We start from the raw sequence: 21,933 nt of genomic DNA on the forward strand, positions 1-21,933 counted from the left end.
AAGGGGGCTGGATGCATTTGCTTCCCAAAGATCACAATGCAAAGCCTGGCAAGGGGAGGAACGGGGAGGGAGGTCAATGGATGCAGCATTCCCTGTCCCTGAGTCACTTCTCCTGAAGGACTTCGTAAGATCTGGCGTCTCCCAAGCACATCTGAGAGCAGGGAATGGCCTGGGCAAGGGCACAGGGGTTTGAGGGAGGCTTTATAAAGAAATCCCATCCTGGACCACAGTTAAGGACACGCTGGGCTGTTCCCCGTCCTCAGGTTTGGGTGAGGTAGGGGGCTAAAGCTGCTGCTCTGCCACAGCACAGGGTCAGCCAGCTGGCAGCATCACATTTGCAAGCCAAGGAGCCATGTGCTCCAGTGCAGAAAGTGCATAGGGTTGCCTTCCGGCTTCCTTCCCTGGAGTCCCAGAAAAAAGGGGAAAAAGTACCTTTGTTCTCCTCTGGCCTTCACCTTGATGCAGCTTTTAAGAAGTGAAGAGCTGGCCCTTTATGTTATTTTCAGTTCTGGAAAGCAAAGTGAATTCATAAGGACTTTTTTTTTTTTTTTTTTTTTTAGGTTTTCTACAGCTTTTATATTGATGCAGTATTTTCTCCTGCACCTCCTGGAGAGCAGTGTAGCTCACCTTATGCCATACGCCTCCAGGACAGCTCTTGCTTTGGGGAGAAAGGGAGCAACAGCAGCTGCATGTGCTCTGCAGAGAGCTCAGACTGCCTGGGTCCCCCCGCAGACGTGGGGCCATCCCTCCCTCCCCACCCTAGGTGGTCACCACTCCCTCCTCTTCCTTTCTCCACCAAGGGACCTGCTGCCTCCTTTTCCCAAAAGGCACAAAGGCAGGGGAATGGTGGAGAATGTCCATCACGGCCCTTCTCTGCTCCTCATCCTTCTCATTTCTGCTGCAGCCCTGAGTAATCATGTGCTGGGCCCCCAGTATGTCCAGACCCCCATCTCATCTAGCATCCAAACCTGCCAAGAAAGTATCGGACTGTATCTTGAGCTGGGTAGGAGAGGATGGTCCTGCCTCATCTTAAGATTTCAAAACAATTCCCAATCTGCGTTTGCTGAAACCTCCTGGAATTTTTCAGCAGAAAGAGATGAGTCCACCCCAGGGTAGCCCAGAGCCCGGTGGTTAGTGTGTGGTCTTGGGCAATCGGGCACAGAGGATGAAATCCCTGCTCTGATGCCTGCAGAGCGGGCACCTGAACATCCCGTGTCCCTTCATCCCTTCGAATCCTGCCTTGCTAAAACCAGTCTGGTCCTGTGGGAAGTGCTGATTTTGATGAATCAATGTTTTCCAGCAAAAAACGTGGCATTTGCAATTTCCCAACCAGTCCTAATTGAGAGCATTCAGAAAACGCAAACAAACAAAGGAGCAAACCAAACAATGGCAGAAGGCAGGAAACGAGCTGGGCATCTCCAAAGAGCTGTCCTCGCCCGAGTATCACTACTGGGGCAAGAGTGCCGGCAGATAAACAGCTCTGGGTTAGACGCAGGAACCACCATGCTCTGCTGTGGGAGTTCGACCTTGCTGCAAGTGACTGCTAGTCCCTTTGGTGCTGAACACGTGTAGGCTATCTCTGTAATGCAAGATGCAGCTCTGATATTACAAATGAGGGCTCTAGACTGCTCCAGTCTGTGCCTGTCCTTGGCATGACGCATGTGCCCCATTCCTAGAGAAGCAGGAGGTGTCTCTATAGACTTGGCTAAATCCTTCTTCTTCCAGCTGTTTCCATCACCACTGTGCAGGACTTGGAGAAGTGCTAGCACCAGTCTGGAAGTCAGGCACCCAAAGTTCCTCATACACCACCTCTTTCTCTTCCAGTATTCATACTTCCAAACTTTCCCATCAGCAGATCTGTACAATTTTGTCAGGTAGGTACAGATGGAGATCTGAGATTTGCACTAGAAAGTCTCAGTCTTGTCTTAGAAGAGCCTCTCTGCTCACTTTCTTTCTTTCCATGGACCCCTGACGCTGAGTGCAGGGTCTTGGTCCTAGGTGATGCAGGACAAGTCCGCTCAACTCCGACAAGACTTGGGTTTTCATCTGTGGAGGGGAGCACTTCTCTTGGATATACTTTCCCTCCAGACCATGCAAGCAGACCTGATGCTCTGCCTTTGGGATCAGGGTGAGATCTCCTTGGGGCGGATGGGTGTATGGGATTGCTGGAACTCCATTGCATGCCTGAATATGATGGTGGCCTTACCATGAACAATAGCTCTGCTATTTTTACTGCAGTGACACCAGTCTTGATCTCATGGGGTACCAGGACAGGTAGAAGAATTGTTTCTAGGGAGTCGCCTTTAGAAACCACTGGAGCTATATGCTGTGAGGTTTGGTGGTAGCCAAGTAGCTCAGAAACAGCAAACATCTTGCCATGCTTTCATAACCACAAGGTTTTGGCCCATGGCTGCCTGGCACTGTTGCAAGCTCTGTTGCTGGGAATATTCAGCGGGACCCAGAGGAAGGGGCAATGGAGAGGGATGGAAGGGTGGTCAGGAGCAGCACCAGCAGAGCAGCACTGGTGTGGCAGCTGCAGGAGGGGGCCCCTGTCACGGGCTCTTGGATGCATCAAGGGAGCCCATATGGAGGGTCACCACAGCAAATCACTGATGCTTTCTGATTTCCTATTTTATGGCTGTGTCTTCTTCTCAGCAGCTCCTCTGGCTGCTCTTCCAGCCCTTCAGTTTGCAGTGGTTTTGCCAATTTTGTTCTCCATCCATGATAGGAGCGGAAGCAACGCATCCTGGCAGGGATGAGATGGCAGCTTCCATCTGCACAGCTCCGATGGAGGCAGTTGGATCTGGTTTGGGAAAAGAGGCTGTTAAAACCACAGCCTTCTCTCAGAACAGCTTTCAAAATCTGCCACCAGCAAAATGCAGTCCCAGCCACTGCTGCCACCTCTGCCAGGGTGTGCCCATCCCATGGGCACCTCCTGCGTGGCTTCCACTACACTGGCACAGGAGTCTCTTGGCAGAGGGGACATGACCCTTCCCCACACTCTTTGCCACCCCAGCCAGCTAGCATTGCCGTGGCAGCTTTTCCTCCCAGAAAGCAGCGATTTTGGGGCAGATACTTGAAAGATGTTTGCAGCAACAGGAGCAGGGATGCTGCCCTGAAATGCCCAGCTCTTGGCCAATACACTTAAAACTCCTTTTGGATGAAAACTGCTTTCTGCACGTGACTTGTCGAATACTTGTGAATGACAAGGGTGTCCCACAGCAAGGACTCTGCCTGAGCCTCCCACAAGCAGAAGAGGGAACTGGACACACTTTCTAAATTGGTCATGGCGGTCATCCATGATTTTCTGGGTACAATTAATAGGTGACTTAATTCTTTGCTTAATCTGAACTGTTTCCATTACACAGCTGAGGAAGTTCTGTGTCCCAGCTGCCTGGCTATATTTGGGCTGTGAACTGCAGGAAGTTGATCAGCATGACATTACCACAGATACTCCCCTGTAATGTTTCCCTAGAAAGAGAAATCTTGTTCAAGCCTCTCTGCCCTCTCCTCCTCGTCCCCTGGGCACCGGAGGTACTGGGTGCTTTGCATATCCACTCTGTCACTGTGTAATCCTCCTCCCTCCCTCCCAGGCAGTTCATTTGGATGGCAGTGTGAACTGATGCGTGGGTCCAGGACCTTTTGAAACTGCGTTACCGGAGCACGTACAACGACACCCTAAAGTTAACACCAGTGCCCCCTCCCCGAGACATGGACGCATGAACCGGCACAGTCGTTTAAATAGATCCACAACATTTATTCAATTGCTTTGAAGGTGCAGTAGCATAAGTGCCTGTTTCTACCTGTGGCCCATGAGCTCCCTGCCACTGGCATTGCTGCTAGTTGCAGTAGTTTTCCAGTTGGTAGAGGGAGCAAGTGTTGTGGCAGCATTGCTCGACGATCCCTCTCTTCACTTTCTCAAACTCTTCCTGCTGGAAGGGCAGCTCTCCTACCTCACCGTGCAAGGGACCGCTCACTGCCAGGGAAGAAAAAGATAAGCCATGGGATATCACACAGCATCAGCCCTGGCTGTTGAGTCCTGCAGACACCCCCTTTGCAGATACCAGATTTTTAAGCCAGAGTTGGCTAGAAAATGGGGAGGAAGTTGCAAAGGTTTCCCTGGGTCGATGCTGCTTGTAGCACCTTCAGGCTGTGCGTTTCCTCTCCCAAAATAATCCTGTGGTGCTCAGAAGGAGCCAAGCTGAGTGGATATCAGCAGTGTGAGGGACAAAGGGATACAGGGGCTTTACTGAGGAAGGTGTGGAGAAGAAAAGAAACTAGTGAGCAGCTAGTAAGAAAGATGATAAAATGGGCCGAGAGATGAGTTGCTTGGGACTGCAGCCTCCCTCTGGCAGTTACCCACTCTTCTGGGAGCTTGGGCAAACAACTGGGATGTCCATGGGATTGCAAGGACAGTCCAGTCCTGGGGCTGGATGCATTTCCCAGCTGGTCCTAAACAGCCTGCTCCTGTTGGCTGCCAGGATGTAGCCTCAAGCCGATGGCAAAAGCGTTCATGTGTGTCCGTGTTCACAGCTGGGGACGAGTTTTTAGAAGGAATGATGAATTGGGGGATTTGGACACACACAGAACTCAACAGAATATCTCGTTTGCTGGTAGGAACTTGAAAACTTGCGGACAGAACTGTTCAGGTTTTAGTTGCCAAATATAGAAAATGGCAAATAAAGCAGTGATTTTTCCTGTAGGAAGAAAAGAGCCCCTAACAACAAAAAGAAAATGCCTGGAAAGCGAGAATGAGATGTGGTTTCTAGGGCAATACAAAAGTACAGCACAAGATGCAAAATCCCCAAGCCCCCAAAGTGTGATGCAATGAACGAGGCACAAGAGTAACAAGAAATCATTATGCTAGTGTGCTAGGAGGAAAATTTAGGAAAGATTTAGTCCAGCATTAAGCAGAAGAGGAAATAGCTAGTCAATGTTTTGTGATTTACTTGTCTTCATCCTTCCAGCCAGCTGCGAGCAGACTGTAAACACAACCAGCTTGTGTGACAACAAGATGGTGACTCAGGCAAAAGTCCTGGGAAAAAGGTAGAAAGTCCTCAGCTACTTTCAAACTGGTTGGCCCTGATGAAATTCTCCATACAGTATTTAGGGAATTTAGCTAAAGAAACTTCCAACCCATTCATGGCGGTCTTCAGAAACAAATAATCAGAGAAGGGAGCAACTAACAGCCCAGCTGGCCATTCAAAACAAATCATGGCAAACCCTCTGCTATGACATTACCTTGCTTCACCTTCCAAAGACCTCTAAGACTATTTCACAAGATGGTTACATACGCAGGAGAAGGAATCAGATACGGATGAAACCAGTGTGTGATGGGAAGAGAAATGGTAGGAGAGGTGTATCGTAGTCAGAGGAAGTTAAGTGATGGCCCATCTTGAAATGGCTGGGATTTGGCAGGGGTCTCTTCTGCATCTATTACAGTCTCCATTAGTAGCTTGGAAGACAGAAGAGTGTACTTGCTGGATTCATAGAGGAGCCAAAGCTGAGAAGAACTGCAGTTACCCGTCTCCAGGAGAGACATCATCCTTGCATTACAGCTGGAGATGGCCCCATCTAGATACAAATACTGTGTTGAAGGGCAGCTCTCTGGACTGCCTCATGCCACCTGCATTGCCATGCAGACACAAAGTGCTGGACCAGGGGCACTGACCCAGCACTGCACTGCAGGGTGTGTGGGTAGGGCTGTCATCTCCTCCTGGCTCTTGCACTCATCAGTGGTCCAGGAGTCCTAAGAAGGGGAACCAAAGCAGCTCCACCAGCATTTCACCACCATGAAATAAGAGATGATATAAAGCTGCAAGTCTCCTGAAGGGCAAGATTAGTACTAAAAATTATCATTGAAACTACAGAAACACTGAAAAGAGGGGATGCTGTTCAGTAAGAAACGGGAAAGATGCTAAAGGTAGGCAGGAAGACTGCATTGCACATCTAGGACAAGGGTTTGGCTGTGGTAGTGGTCCTTCAAGGACTGCTGATCCATCCAAGGGAGGGCCAAGGCATCCAAGGGAGACAGTGATCACTATCAATCAAGCGTGGAGTGCTGCTTTGAAAAAGGCAAATCACCTGTGTAGACAGGAACATGGTGTGAAAAACATGCAATATTTTTCTTCCAGATTGCTCACTCTACTTGCTGGCAAGGCCTCAGCTGGGGTCCTGTACACTTCTCCAGACATCACCAGTCAGTAAGGATGTGAACCAAATGCAGAACAATTTGCATGGACAGACATCTAGAAAATATGACTGGGGGGGTGGGGAAGTCTGGAGGGGATTTAGTTGAGAGCAGGTTAAAACTAGACATTGGAACAGTCTTCAAATATTTTGAAAAGCAGCCATAGAGAAAAAAGGAGTAGACTCTTCCCCATGTTCACTATGGATAAGACAAAAAATAATTTACAGCAAAGAATGTTCAGGTTAGATATTGGGAAGAAACACTCAAGAAGAAGGTCAGTTAAGCATGGGAACAGGCAATTTCAGAAGGCAGAAGAAGATTTCTGACTGGAGGATTTTACGGACATACTAGACAAGCATGTGTCAGGAATAGGATGGGGACAAATGATCCTGTCTTGGGGGCAGAGGGGGGCTTCCTGGGTTCCTTCCACCTCTTTTTTCTATGACCACTCCCAGGCCAGTGTAATGGCCACACAAAGAAATAGACAAGTTTGAGCTTTCAGGCACAATTCCTTTTGCCTCATAAATCCTCTTTCCCTGCATGCCCTCCCATCTGCCTTTTTAACCTGAAGACCTTTTCATTGGCAATGTGATGTTGTTGGTATGTAAAAGGTATTCCTGGCATTCCCCATCAAGGACATTCTTGGTGTCACTGTCAAAGACAGGCAGTTTTTACATTTTGCATCGCATAGCATAAGACTGCATTCACAGTGAGCCTGACTTACCTAGAGGCTGCTCAATGTCCCGTCGGGCTTTGGGGGAGTAGAAGAAACCCCGCTCTCCGCACACCAGGTAGAGAGCCTCCACCAAGTGGGAGCCGCAGAGGTGCTGGTTGGCAGCCGCATGGCTGGTCCCAGGGATGGAAAGAGCGAGAAGGGCCAGGAGAGGCAGTGATCGGATCCAGAGAGCCATGGTGAGCAGGGTGAGGCCTAGGGTTAAGAGGCAGAGGAGACACAGGGAGGTGTAGGAGGGAGAAATAAGTTGTCATCAAGCATCCTATGTCCTTCAGCTCCTTTGGCATGAAAATGAGACCAAAGTAGCAGATGGACCTTCTAAAGATGCCCTAGCTTGAGAGGGAAGGAGAGCTTTCTGCATCAGGCTTTACAAGTCTTTACAGTAAATGACTAATGATTATAACCAGAAGTCCATCTCCATCCACATGCTCACATCAGTCCTGGCCTCCCTGCTGTCTTCCCCCAAAAGGCCAAACGAGACTGGAAGAGCCATCCCACCAAGCCCTGTAGCATACATGCCCAGGAGACCTGAGATAAGCAGACATCTTCAGAGGAAAAACCCTCACTGCTAAGTCAGAAGGGGCTGTTATTTATGATGATGGCCAAAAACCAGTACAACATGCTCAAAGACCTGAGGAAACCTCATCTTCTTGGACTAGTGAGCCAGCACTTGTCACCACCAGCTACGTCAACTTAAGAAAACAGCTCTGCAAAACAAGTAGAAGCTAAAAGAGCAGCAATCAGACTTACCCAAAGAAGGGGCAGCAAGAGATGGAGAGAAGTTTGCTCTGAGAGATGAAGACTGGTTGGGTTGGCTGGTAGTAATATCCCCATTCTCTCTTTCCCATATTTATATGCTTTACTTTAGCCGAAGTGACAGAAGAGCTTACACAAGCTCCACCTCCTTGATGACGCTCTAGCCAAAATTTTTGCTGCTTATGCACATTAATTTCCCTCTATGCAGCATCCACAGGTCTTTATGCAAGTTAAGAGAGAAGCAACAGTTTGCAGTTTCCATCTCATTTCATCCGACCTGTTTTTGCTTCCCTGAAGCTCTGTCCTGAGCCATCAGTGACCCTTTTAGCAGGAGATAATGGCGCTATTACAGCTGCAATGATTACTAATGACACTAATGCTGGCAATAGGCACTGCTGGCATTGAGGCGGCTCAACAGCTGTTCCTAAAATGTAAAATTAAAGGCAAACATGTTAATCTGTTTGATTAATATCACCTTGGAAAGTATGCAGTGATGGGACCAAGTTGTCAGTGAGACCATGCTACTGTCAGGTGTTAGAGGAAGGAAAACACATTATTGCGCTGAGGCTATCTGCAGCCTCACTCACTGGCCATGCGGCACACAGCGAGAGACACGTGTCCACAGCTTGGGCTGGGGGAGAAATACCATCTGCATTTTGCAGGAGACCTTGGGTGGTTGTTTTAGCTCAGCACAAGGCCAGAGTTAGAGCATTTGAAATTTTGTATGTGAAAAAATAAGCTTTTCCCCCTTTGCCCACTGAAAGGCAGGTCCCCTCCTTCATCTGCCAGGTGCCCCTTCAAATTCCTGTTTGGGATTAACCAGAGTAGAGACTCAGTCTCTGCCGTTTGCAGGTGAGAGCTCTGAGCACCTCACCTCTTCTCTCTGGGGCTCTGCCCAAAATGGTGTCTTCAACACCAAGAAACATTTCTGGTAAATCCCAGTGAAAACCAAGAGATAGCTGGTTATCTCCATTCTGGCTGGTAAGTTTGCTTTTAACACGAGGTGATGGGTTTCATGGTTTTCGTGGGTCTGATTTTGGCAACAGACCTCTCTCTTTAACAACATTACCCCATTTTTTGGATACCTCTGTGCTCGACTTTTCTGCCACCAATAGCATGTTTGTAACTTTTTCTGCTTAAAGTATACTTCTTTTTTTTCTGCCTGAAAAGGCCCATTTTAAATACTGAGGATGGGATGATCTTCAAACTTCACATTGCTCTAAATTTTGAGACTACAAGTGCTCAGCACCACTGAAAAGAAGACATTTTCATCTGTTTGAACTCTGCTGCTTGTTTAACTTAGAATAAGCCTTATTCTCCATACACAGTATAAATCAGAAGGAAGTTCACTGAAATCCACAGAATGCCCGGAGGCTTGAACCAAACCCTTGATTTCTTGAGTAGCCAAAGCAATTCCATCCATCAGCATCTAGGAGTTAGGAAGTTCCATACGCCCCTGTCATGGCTTTAAGTGTGAAGTATCATATGTTTGCTAAATGACTACGATTGCAAAAAGGCTGGTGAGAAATGCTAAATCTCTGATGAGCGTACAGGGAGGGGACTCATTTGCTCAAACGGATGCGAGACAGGGTTATCAGTTACATCCCCTGCCATGTAGGTCTTTTGGCCTCCTGTTAATAAATCCAAGTTGTGATGTTCAACTACAGTTAATAGCATTTCTGCAGAACGTGTAACACTATCTCTGTCTCCTTTCCCCTCAGAAAAGATATTGGATGTACTTGAATGACCTAGTGGTATACCCATGAAGAAGGTCTCAGGTTTCAGCAAGATACGAGTACAGGGAATTCACTTACTCAGACCTTCTTTCTACCAGGAGAAGATGGGGAATTAGCAGCTACACAGGATAAAACCTGGCATTTTACCCCATTTGAAGTAGGTTGTTGAAGCCAGGAGCAGAAACCTTGTGCCACTCATGCTTCCTCCAGAGCAGGGAGGCCCCGACTCGGCATCTCACACAAAGGGGACAACTTGCAGAATTACCCTACAGATCCCCTTAGCAGTTGTTTTCCTGCAGTCACCACACTGCATGAGGTCTGATGGATCTCAGTCCAGTGGTCGCCTTGGAAAGGTTCCGGAGCAGGGTGTTCCCCAGGTTAATCACACACTGAGATTTGCCATTTAGCATTTTCCTTCTTGCACTTTGGAACATTACCTGTGCTCACCTGAATTCATGTTTTATTGACAGTGGGACTTTGTAAGGAGGCTCCTCTGTCCACTCTCTTCTCTCTTCTGGGTAGCTTCCCTGCTGGGCTTCCCCCTTCCCCGAGGCTTACCCCACTGATGTAGCAAAAAAAGCTATCTTATTTTGTGTTGGAAGTGCCACACTATTAGTCTGTTGCTTCACTTACTCTTGGCTAACCAAATCCTGGATGTAGCTTTGAAAAGCTTGTGGCATTTCCACAGCATGCCCCAGCAGGGGAAGGGTTGACTGTACCCGAGCATTCAGGAATCCCTCTTGGCTCACTGTAGTTTGGGTGCAGAATTAAGCCAGAAGATTTATTGGAAGGAAAAAAGATATCACGCTGGCTCGAAGTTCAGCATGGGCCAATTTTTTTTTTGCAAAAGTTTCCTACTATGAATTTTTTTTCCCCTTCCAAAATACGATCACTTTGATTATTTATTGGAAACCATATTTTCTTACCATAAATGGTCATTTGGACTACAAAAAATGCTAGCAGTGATATAAATGGATATAAAATGGATAAAAACTGAGGAAAGTTTTGTCTTAGAGGGAAAACGCCCATGTCAGCAGCAAACTGAGAGAAGGGGCCAAAAAGAGAGCCCATTTCTCAATGGAAAAAGTTTGTCTAAAGAAAAATCTCAGCTCACTCCTTCCAGGTTGGGCTTCCCCATGATTTTCATGTGATTAGGCAGCGACGGGCCAAACGCTCGTCCATCGTTTCAGCTACGCGTGCCTCCTGTGACCCCCCCAGATCCTCAGCTCCACATTGGGCTCACTTGGCCAAAGGGTGGGAGCAGCTGGGTGGGAGTGGGCTGCTCCTGGCTCCTGCCCTTCGTGCTAAACCACCTTTAGACGTGACTTGAAGCCACCTCCCTCACTCACATCCCCCCGACCCCAAGCAGTTGCATCAGTGGGAACGAGGTTTAGGCAATCCCTGGTGTCATGTAATCAAGTTTTACAGTCCGTTGCCAGCACAATAAAATCTTTACTACTGTAGATGTCTAGCATTTTCGAACCCTGTCCTGAAAAAATAACAAGCCCGCTATGGGGGAACTAGTTAACAATTACAAGTTTGTGCAAGTTTTACTGACAGCAAAGGTCAGGTCTGGAGGCGAGTGGGTTCTCGGAGAGCACCAGGGGACCCCGAAACGCCACCCACATCCCCGCCACTGCTTTCATGCTCAGCAGCCACTGTCGGGGCTGCTCTGCCCGTCCCCGGGTGTGTGTTGCCCCAAAAGTGGAGCTGAGAGCAACGCAGCAGTGACAGCCTGCCTCCTTTTCCCTGGAGGGCAAATTCAGTGGCTTGTGAAACAAATAGCCCCAGAGGAGGAACCTCCTGCCAATGCACCCCTGTGCTGCACCAGCAGCCTGCCGAAACATGGTCCTGAGGCACCCGGAGGGGTCTGCACCCCCAAGAGCAGCTTTTGGTGGTGGCCAGCCCCCGGGAGGTGCTCCACTATGGCCACTGGTAGCTGGGGATGTGTAGTTGGGGCAATGCGTTCAAGTACATGGGCCGTTGGAGCTACAGAGGTGTAGCTTTTGACTCGGTACAGGGAAATGGAGTCCCCGCGGTTGCCCCCTCCAGGCTTTGCTCCGCTCCCCATGCAGGGTGCAGCAGCAGCCGGTGGCATGGCGCAGAGCAGGGAAGCTGGCATCCGTGGTGCGCCTTGTCTCCGTGTGGTTTCCAGCAGCTGTGATCCCGTTGAGTGTCCAAGCACCCATGGAGCGGCAGCGTGTGACTGTCCCGCCAGCGGCAGTGGCGCGAGTCGAAGGGTGGGGAGGTGGACCTGGCACTGAGGAGGGTCCTTAATCACAGGAATGCTTGCAACCAAATCCTGAGATGCCTGCAGAGATACGTGGCAGGTGGGGCAGCCGCCATGGGCTTGGGGCTGGGGGGAGAGGGGGCTGCTATAGAAGGGTGAGGCTCTGCGGCTTATCTGCAGCCACACAATGAGAGATGCCCTTGCTTCAAAAGGGGCATTGTGCAAGCAGAGAAGGGGACCACTCACTGGGATACAAGTAATCTCAGCTGCTTCTATAAACTACTCCAGGCAGCAGCCTGGGTGCAGGGCACGTGAGCCATCCCCATCACCCCGCCAGCCACCAGGCTCAAGGGAGAGGCTCCTGCCAGACTGCGGATTTCACAATGTTCCAGGCTCTTCCAGGCCAGGGACATTATCTTGCTGCTTAGAGCACAAAGGGTTGATTCATAAAATGGAGGATGTAACCCAAAGCCCAGTGTAACCAACCAGGTCTGGCCAATCAGTTTCTGTCACCTTTGGGTTAGCTGCTAACAGCAGAGAGGGTTGTGAGTCCATCCGCACCTCTGGAGATGCAGCTTACTGGTAGAAGACGATCCAGGGAGCAACTCAGAAGAGCCAGTAGCTTTCACGAGAGGACAAGGGAGTTTCCGAAGTGTGCTGTGGCTCTGAGAACAGCCTCCTGCAACCCAAACCCTCTGGCCGTCCCTCCTGAGTACATCACACCTCTCAGCAGGGAAATGCTGGCCTTTGGCCAGCCCAGCTCACTGGGGACCATGGAACCAGCAAATTGGTTTGGCTGCACCTTGCTCAAGCCCCCCCTGGCCTCTGCAGGCTCAAACCTCTACACAAGTACAGCTACCCAAGCAAAATAGACCAAATGTAATGATCTCTAGGGTAAAGCTCCCAAAATCTTTCCCATCCACCTTGGGAAGAGCATATGTGAGGTTATAAATATAGATGGAAAAAACAAGTGTCCTCCTTTTAACCCCATTAAAATATTACTGGCCACATATTTTTTGAGAAAGTAGAGGAGAAAATAGCACCTAAAAGCTGCTAATAGTTCCTAGACACAGCTATTAGCAGATGCAGCAGAACAAATTAGTGTGTTTAACAATGAGGAGAAGATGAAATCTGTGGCTATTAATGGCCCAAAAGTAATCCTTGGCCTAGATAGAGAAACATTAGAAGAGGTGATGAAACCATACTAGAGGACAAGTAGTGAACAACAAAAGCAACAAATAACTTCCACAGAGTGGAGACACGCTGGAAAAGTAGCCTGAATCAGCACCAATCCAAAAATACACATTTTCAGCACTGATACCACTTCTGTCCTTCTTCATGTTGTGGAAATCCATGAGAACAACCAAAGAGGATCTTGACCTGGTCCTCAGGAAGCAACCACAAGAGGGGCCATTGAGTCCATCAGGGAGTTTTCTCCAGTGTCCACAACTGTAGGCGCTGAAGTCTTAGGGTGCCACCACCATGGCTTCCACAGCCGGTGGCATCACAAGCACCACTTGGAAAGCAAAGGCATGGATGACCTGGAGAAGCCTTTGGTGAAATAGAGAAGAAGATGACCTGGTCCTTGGCCACTGTGCTGGAAAGCATGGGCAGGCCACCAGAGAGCAGCAGACATAGCAGAAATCAATGGGTGCTCTAGCCAGTTGAGGCAGTGAGGGGGTAAGGCGTGAAATGCCAAAAAAATGAAGGAATGGTTTTTGCTGGCTCAGGCTGGATTTGTCCTCTGCTGTAAAGTGGTCTCACAGATTGAAAATAAATGATCATGTAACATACTTCTGTGTTGTCTGCCACTGCTCATCTCTGCAGCTGTGGGTGCACTGTTGACATGTGTCACAGTGTCTCTGATGATAAAATTGGGGACTGCAAGTGATACTGTAAGGGGACATTGAGGAACAACGTACTCATTCTCGCACTACACTTTCTGCTGAGTTTAAATATGAAGATTTGAGACCCTGTTTTCTAGAATAAACTTTACTTTAAAAGCCACTGCTTTGCTATTAGGGTGCTCTTGGAGGTTTTGGCTAACGCTGCCCTGATGCTGCTGCCCCGAGGCCCCACTTTTCTCCAGGAGATGTGGCTTGCTATCTGGAGGTACCACTCGCGCCTTCGCAGGGTGCTCCAAGCTTTAGCACTTCAGATGCCTCCAGCTGGGTTGGGACCCAAGACAGGAGCTGTGATTTCTTCCACCTTCCCCCTCACTCCCACAGCATCACCCACGTGGGAATCGGTGTTTCGCCGACCAGCACAGCTCTGCACCAAAGGACCTTTGCTAACACAGCATCCGGCAGCGAATAAAACCCAACCCACCATTGCTCTTGTCAGCAGCGGCTGCTCCTAGGCATCCATCTCCCTGGTGTTATCACCAGCACCGCTGGTTATTCCTCGCTCCCAGGATGCTCTGCCAGGACCGGGAGGTGCCGAGGACTTGCAGAAGGGCTGACCCCCTCCCTGCTCGCAGTCGGCCGGACCCCACTGTAGAGTGCTCTGATCTTCCCTGCCAGGGCATGGGGACTCCCTGGTCCGATATCATTAATTATCACCGGGTAAGTGGATTGGTTTGAACACTTAAAGCTACTTTAAGGATTTGGAGGCACACCGGTAACTGGTCCGTAGGCTTGCCTATGGGTTCCTAGACAAGGAGGTGTAAATCCTACTGATAAGGCTTGTTAATGTTAGGGGGCTGGGGAGGGAGAGATGAGGGGGTGTTTGGAGCCAGGCACAGGGATCTCCAGGGGCCAGGAGGGGTGAGCCTGCTGCTGCAGCCCCCTCCTCCTGCCGGGGAGCCCCGGGCTGGGGGGAGGCACTGGGGTGCTGCGGGCAGCCGGGGTCAGGCTGATTTACAGCAGCGGAGGAACCGGGGCTGTTAATTCAAAGTTGCCGCTTATCGGTGTTTAGAAAGCAAGCTCCGATCTGTTGGTTAGCAATTTGGCCTTTGCTGTAAATAGAGGGGCCCCGCGCTTTGCTCTGACATTTTTGTCCTTATTATCTTGTTTCAGCCTCTGAGGGAGGTGGGAGAGTTATTTAAGGCTGACCTTAGTGGAAGGAAAATGAACAACTCCCTTACCCCACCCTGTTTTTCTCTCTGCCGTCCTGGGTAACAACTGTTGCATTGAACTATCTGTGCGAGATACTTAATCCTCCACCAACCCTGCAAATATTTTGTAGATCAATTCACCCTGCTGTGCCCAGAGAAAATAATCGCAAAGAGACCACGTAGAACTAATGAAGGGAGTGAAAAAATGGATTTTGCATCGTTATCCCTCCAGGAAAATCAGTGAAGATGGGCCTTGACCCCATCAGGCGCTGGAGCTCACCACTGAGCCTGTCCGGTCTTGCATCACTGCGGTTCAGGTCTAATTCAAACCTGTGTTTCACATGAGTTTCAAAACCAGTTGCTCCATCCCAAGCTAAACCTCTGAACATCACTTACAGAAACACGTGGTAGTGGCTGGTTGGAGGTGGTGGGAGTATTTTGGATTTGGGGAAATATAGATTGTGATGCAAACCCTCTACAGTTCTGGAGGAGAGGATTTGGGGGACGTGCAGGGAGTCTGGGTGGGGTGGGTACATGGTTTTGGGAGGCTTGCAGTACAGGAGTCAGTATGTGCATGTGCTCCAGCTGCTCCTGGGTGATATACACCGTGTACAAGGTGGTCGAAGCGAATTCATTAACAGAGACATGAAGAAACCCTCCTTCATTTGAAGCACAGCACCTGCAAGTCTGAAAAATGTCCAATCTCCAAATACTTGTTTTATTGACCTGCCACCACCAACCCTACCAGCTGCACAAGAGTGCTGCAAGGCTATGGTAGCACATCTGGGGTGCAGTCACATAGGTTTTTAAATCCCTTACCTAATCTTTGCAAACCTTTCTATTCAGTTAAAAAAAACAAAAAGCAACCCCCCCCCCAAAAAAACCCTCCTGATCAGTTTTCAAGACATTTCAGATACTTTCTGCTTTCAGCCATGCCAGAAAAATGTCAAAAGATCATCTTTCCCCTAGAAAACCTAGTGTTTTCCCAATCATTGTAATGAACAAGTGTAGGAAAACTGAAAACAAATTCTTTGCAGTGTAAAGTGCAGTACCTTTTCTGGTCCCTGGGGAAAAAAACAAGTCTGATTTGAGCTGGATTAGCAGTACGAATGACAGCTCAGGTCAGCTGCAGCCTTATCCAAATCAATTCCCATCTCCAGGGGGGCGGTGCGTGTGTGCGCGCATACCTGCGGCTATAGGATTTGTAAATAATTGAGTTCTTCTGATCCGTACCATCACAGCACAAGAAGAAAGATTTGGTCCTGAGGGGGCTGACAGAGGTTCAAGCCCCAGATCTGCCACTTAGACGCTTCTTCCCAAAGCTGTTTAGGCATGTAATTACTTTTCAGGCTCTGCGCCTGGTCTGAGTCTCTCTGATTCTCTGCCTCCTTTTATCTGTCAGCCTTTTACAGGGACAAGAGTACTTCTCTACCTCCCAAGCGTGTAATGAAGATGAGTTCATTACAGCTGTAACACTTTAACGAGCGCTATGAAGATACAGGGTATCCTTACAAGTCCTAAATTAGGAAACTCCCTCTCAGACACTGCTGGGGAGCCCGGATGCATAGTCCAGACCTGTGCCGGCAACACATTAATCCACCTCTGCCCGTGATTCTGGAAGGCATTTAACCAGAGAAAGAGTCTGGCTTTCATGTAAAAGCCAAGCTTGCAGCAGTGACTGGAATTAGTTTCCTTAAACATAAGGATAACTGGAGTAGGAAACACTTATGTGGCCTTGGGCATCTCTTCTGGTCTCCGGGGGTGCATTCCAGTTCCTGGGCATCCTGTATCCCATCCACCACTCCCACATGGATGCAGCAGATGCCTTAGGTCATCTAAAATAGTCCCTATGCTTAAGCAAGCAGGATCCTCCCCTAATTACTCTTAGAAGGGGTTCAACACATTTAGGCTCAGAGTTGCATAGCCTGGTTACACGCAAACCAGACTACATTACCAGGCACAGTGCACACGCCGGCATTCCTACATGGCCAGCATTACTGGAACTGAACAGAAATAGTGAGAAATGCTGGGAGAGAAAGCACGTAGCGAAGGCAAGCCCCCTGGTGTGTTACTATTTAAAAGAGACCTCCCAACTACTGTTCCATGCATAATTGTGCAATTGGTAATATCCTGGCAAAGAAAGGCTTAGATCAGCTCGTCTGCAAACAAGGGACCATTTTTCACCTCCAAGTTAACATTTTGCATGAGCACAAGTTGCGGATCTCCTGCCGTAACGGGCTCCAGGTTGGATTTTGCGTACTGCCTGGAGGCAAGATGGCTGGCTGACTTGAATCTGGACAGCAGAAGGACGCAAGAGCCAAACTCAGGATGCTAGACCAGAAATATAATTTTTTTATTCTTAATATCATGTCAGCAGCAGCACGATTCCAAAATGAAAAATAATTCTGTTTCGTATTTCTTTACGCAGAGAGACAGACAGACAGATCCACCCACAACAGCAGCAGCGACAACAGCAAGAGACTGCTCAGCGAGGCACTGGGACACGCAGATACCAGAGGGGACGGTGGGGCCTGGCTCCGAGGAAGGTTCTTCTCCTTTCTTCCTCCCTCACCAGCCCATGCTCCATCTACAGGAGGGTTTAACCTGGGCTGACCCATCACCTTGGCTTTCTCCAGGTCACTTTTTATAGAGCTTGCAACCACTTTTGGTAAGGTCTGGGGAAATGGCATGAAGGCTCCCATGACCCACCCAAAGGACATGAGCTCATGCTTAGATCTAAGCAGCCACATAATCCTACAAATCTGTTCCACTGTCAGGAAAAAGGAATTTATAACATCTTTTGGTGGAGGGTGTGACTGAGTAGATCCTCAAAGTCTTTTCCTCTGAGCAATTTCATTCAAGGCAACTCTACAAATCTGACCGGCCTTGTGCACAATACTTCAGGGATACCTTAAGACGAAATTTAAAGCATGGGAAAAATCTAAGACAACTCAGGAAAAAGTCTAAAAACAGGAATATTGGAGGGCTACAGGAAATCCCAACAATATCAGAGATTACAGCAGGGGCTGTGGGCGCCTCTCGAGCCCACAGGAAGCTGATGGGTGATAGAGACCAAATGTTCCCCAGTACAGGAGAACGGATGAAGGCAGACTCAAGGATCCACCGCCTCTATTAGTGGGACTGGTATGGGAAGCAGCAATAATCCATGCCGACCGAGCCAAGGCACCTTCAGAATATCAGCTGCTTCAACGGGAAAATTGTGTTTTAAAAGAGTCTATCAAGTGACTTGAAATAAGTTTGTCTTTAGAAAAGGAATACCATCTAGTGGCCCAAAAAGGCAATAAGGACGTGCAATGGCAATTAGAGAATCAGATGAATTTAGAAAAAGAGAAGGAAAAGCTGCAGAAGTAAAGAGAGGGATTAACATATATAGTGCAGTGATTCACCCTGGAGCAAGGGAGAGCTCCAAAGGGACCTGATCATAGTAAATGCAAAGCTAAAATTAGACACTTTCAAAAGCAGATTGGGATGCAAAAATTAAAAATAACTGCTGTAGCTGCAGGAAGTGGTGGAGAGAACTGGATCGGGAGCCATCAGAGAAAGATGATTTCAAGGATGATATGGGCAAATGAGAAAGAAAGAGAAGTTGGGAATAGCAGCATATCCCACAAAGACTGCAAGTGCTATCCTGGGGCAGACAGGTACAGCAGCTCAAACTGCTGTAGCTGATAAAATGAAAAAAAGTGACCCCAAGGCAGGTAGCTGCAGATATGAAGCCACTGAAAGGAAGCACAACAGTAGATTGGAGTGTGCGACTTAGAGAAATTGCTTCAAATTTTGAATTAAATGGGAATTAAGCAGTAAATTGATTAGAGCCTGTGCTCCACCAGCTTTTATTCATTGCACATTGGGCACCTCCTTGAACATTTCATCAAGCCATCATGGGCATTTCATCAAATTGCCCAGCAGAATGGTAAGACGAGGATGCAATTGGCAGCATTAACATGAGTCCATAAGCTTGAGGAAGATGGAGAGCCTTTAATGAACTGATGGGAAGCTGCTCAAATGTCAGCAGGACACGATACCACGTACCAACCACCCACACCCAATGGAGCACAGGTATCTCCATTGCCCCTGGCAGCCCCGAGGCCGAGTCAGGCTCCTTGGACAGCAGATGAATTAGGAGAGCTAGCGGCACAAATGCACCCCCACAATTCACAGCAAACTCCCATATGGCAAAATGCAGGGGAAGAAGCAATTTACAGAGTTGCTTTCACATTAAGAGACAAACAATATACTTTTATTTGCATCCCACAGGGCTGAGCACCTGCCCCGCTGCACACACTTGCATTAGAAAAGTGTTTGAATGATGGTATCTGAGAGACAAAGAAAAGAAATTGTCTTATGTGAATAATATTCGGGGACCACAGCTACAGAAGAAGAGGTACAAGAGAGAAGTAGCTGAGTTTTAAAATTAATAGACCAAAAGGGATTTAAAGTCAATTTGAATATGGCACAATTAATGCAACCCCAGGTTAACTGCTTGGGAATTCGAACTGGTGAAATAAGAAGATGGATAGATGCTAGAAAGGTTAAGCTTTCTGTGAAATAAAGACTCCCACTAATCAGTCCCAACTCTGAAGAGTGCTGGGAGGATTTAATTTCTTATGGCAGCATATCTATAACTGTGCTAGTATCTTCTGGAAGCATATCCATCCTTGCTAGTACCAGCAGAGCATTATGGAAATGACAGAAAAAGAATCAAGAAGGGAGCTGGAGCAAAGAGCAAGACCGTGCTTTATCTAACATGAAAGAAGCTGCTTGAAAATCTCCTGCACTAAAATTCCCAGTCAAAGAAAAATTATTTGTAATAAGAATTCCAACATGAGCTGATTCTGTGGGGGCAGTACTGTTCCAGAAAAATAGTGAAGGAAAATGGATACCGGCAGCATGAGTCCTCCTCTCTCCAGGGGCTGCACCAAAATTTCCGGGGCCATAAGAAAGCCTGGCTAGAGGCAGTCTGGCCTGTGATAGTCTTTGAGGCTTTCCCCCTTGATAGTCCAGTTGTACGCTAGTCTACTCATACTCTGCTCTTAAGCACAAAGAGAAGAAATGGTTATTAATATGGATATCTTTTTTAAGGAAACTGGTAATAAACCAAAGGTATTGTGCACTCAATGGGAGTGCTAAATTTGAACAAGAAGGAAAAATAATCTGAGATATTGCTATTAGAGGAATGAGGGAAAAAATAGTGGGGAAACTAGAGAAAGGATCATGCCAAGGAGCTTACAGGCTGTCAGTAAAAGACAAACCCCTCACAATATCTCTCTACAGATAGCTACTATGCTGATAATAGAATAAAATACTGGATGCATGAGAGGGAGAAAGGCGATGGCAAACACATAATGGGACACCATGAAGAAAACAGGAGGTTTATTTCACAAGTCTAGAGGGAGAGTGGGAATAAAATATGTGTAAAGGGTGTTAAAGTACATGGGAAGACTGAAAGCAATACTGAGAAACAATTTAGTGAGCAAGTAGATAAATTGACTCAGAGTTTGTTTACTGCAGCCCCAACGAGGAATCAGCTAAAAGGAAAAATGGGATGGATACTGTGGCTGGCTGAATGAGAGCAAGTTATCTTAGACTGTCATAGTAAGTTACATAAAGGAATACAGGGTACTCTGAAAAGAGTGCAAAGAATTTATATTTGGCCCCAAATGAAGCAAGAAATAAAGGACATAAATAAAAACTGCATAAGGCATACAATGATGCAAAAGTGGACTACTAAAAGAAAGCTGCCAACTCTACTGCACTGGCTAAACCGAGGACCTCGGCAAATACTGCAAAGGGATCATCCAGGTAAACTGTCACAAACTAAAGAAGGTTATCAGTATCTCTTTGTCACTATGAATATCTTTCCAGGGTGGATTGAGGCTCTTCCACCTAAAAGGAATACAGCCGCTTGAACTGTAAAAATGCTGTTAAAGAGAATTGTCCATAGGTATGGAACAGCAGCTGAGATAGGATGAGATGAAGAGCGGGGCGGGGGGGGTGGGGGTTGTAAGTGAGGTAACTTGAGCCTTAATGAGTAAACTGGGGATTAAGCAAGGACTGCATATACCCTACCACCTGCAATCCTCCAGACTGGTAGAAAGAAATGAGTCAGACTATTAAAAATAGACTAAAGAAAATTGTAGGACAATATCCAAAACAATGCGCTGAAAATTTAACCTCAATATTAGTAGCTTTAAGAAGCAGTGAAAGATTAGGGCCTGGCTTACAACGCTACCATATTTTGTTTGGTTAGCCCGTTCCTTGGCGGCCCTAAAATATTATGGCAGGATAAAGAAGAAAACAAGGCTCGGGTAGAAGCAGCAACATGAGAAAAATATGTAAAATGAGAAAGGAAGAATCCAATTCATATATGGCTTATGAAATAAGGGGCCAAGTAATGTATCTGAAATCAGATAAAAAGGAACAAGCCCTAGAGACAAAATGGAAGGGGACCTATTATGTTACTAATAGGATAAGTCCTCTAAGATATTAAATAGATGAGGGCAATGGTAAATACAAATGGGTTCATGTTTCTCAGATGTCCCCCTAAGGGGCCAAAAAATTCTGGAATCTGTCATGAATTTGTCAAGAACACAGACACAGAAAATGCCCCAAAGAGGAACCTCCAGCGCCTGTTGAGCCTGAGCCCCCGCACTCACAGCACGCCCCAGCTCAGCCTCATCTCTCGGAAGCAAACAGGAGCAGCCCGCGTGGTGTTTACCTCGCGTGTGGCTGCAGTAGATCTGTTTATATGCTTGCATGCTAACGGGGCTGGTTCATGCTTCAAGTTTTGCTTATTTTCTATTTTTGTAGGGCAACAGATTTTACTACAGCTCCTCGAACAAGCAACAGCTGACAAAGTCACGGAGCAGCAATGCAAACTCCAAGGCAAGGCGGAGGAGTTGAGGGCTCCTGCAGTTGCAAGGATTTTTAACTTGGCTTTTCACTCCATATTAATAGCTTTGGTCTTTTTATAAATTGCATTAATTTCAGACATTTAACAAGGCAGATAATGACTGTGATGTGCTTTGGAGAACTAGAGACAACCATCTTCAGACCTTTATGGGTTTTGAGGCCAGGCCAGAAAGCAAACACCTCCACAGAGACTCCCTGCTCAGTCCTGATCAGGAGCCTGTCATCGCTGCAGGGTCTGCAGCATCCTTGCTGCACTCATGGGCAGTAACCCAGGAGCTGGAGACTACCAAAGGAGAGGAG

The 21,933-nt window shown here is 47.7% G+C and overlaps 1 protein-coding gene across 1 annotated transcript; it reads right to left on the reverse strand.

Moving 5' to 3' along the window:
- Nucleotides 1–3,794: 3,794 nt before the first annotated feature.
- INS (insulin) lies at nucleotides 3,795–7,757 on the reverse strand. The gene is given in 4 exon segments (XM_009920564.2): nucleotides 3,795–3,976; nucleotides 6,915–7,118; nucleotides 7,674–7,731; nucleotides 7,734–7,757. Coding segments are annotated over 4 exon segments (423 nt in total). The 3' UTR covers nucleotides 3,795–3,839.
- Nucleotides 7,758–21,933: the final 14,176 nt, after the last annotated feature.

This window comes from Haliaeetus albicilla, chromosome 16 (genome assembly GCF_947461875.1).
Source record: "Haliaeetus albicilla chromosome 16, bHalAlb1.1, whole genome shotgun sequence".
NCBI lineage: Eukaryota > Metazoa > Chordata > Aves > Accipitriformes > Accipitridae > Haliaeetus > Haliaeetus albicilla.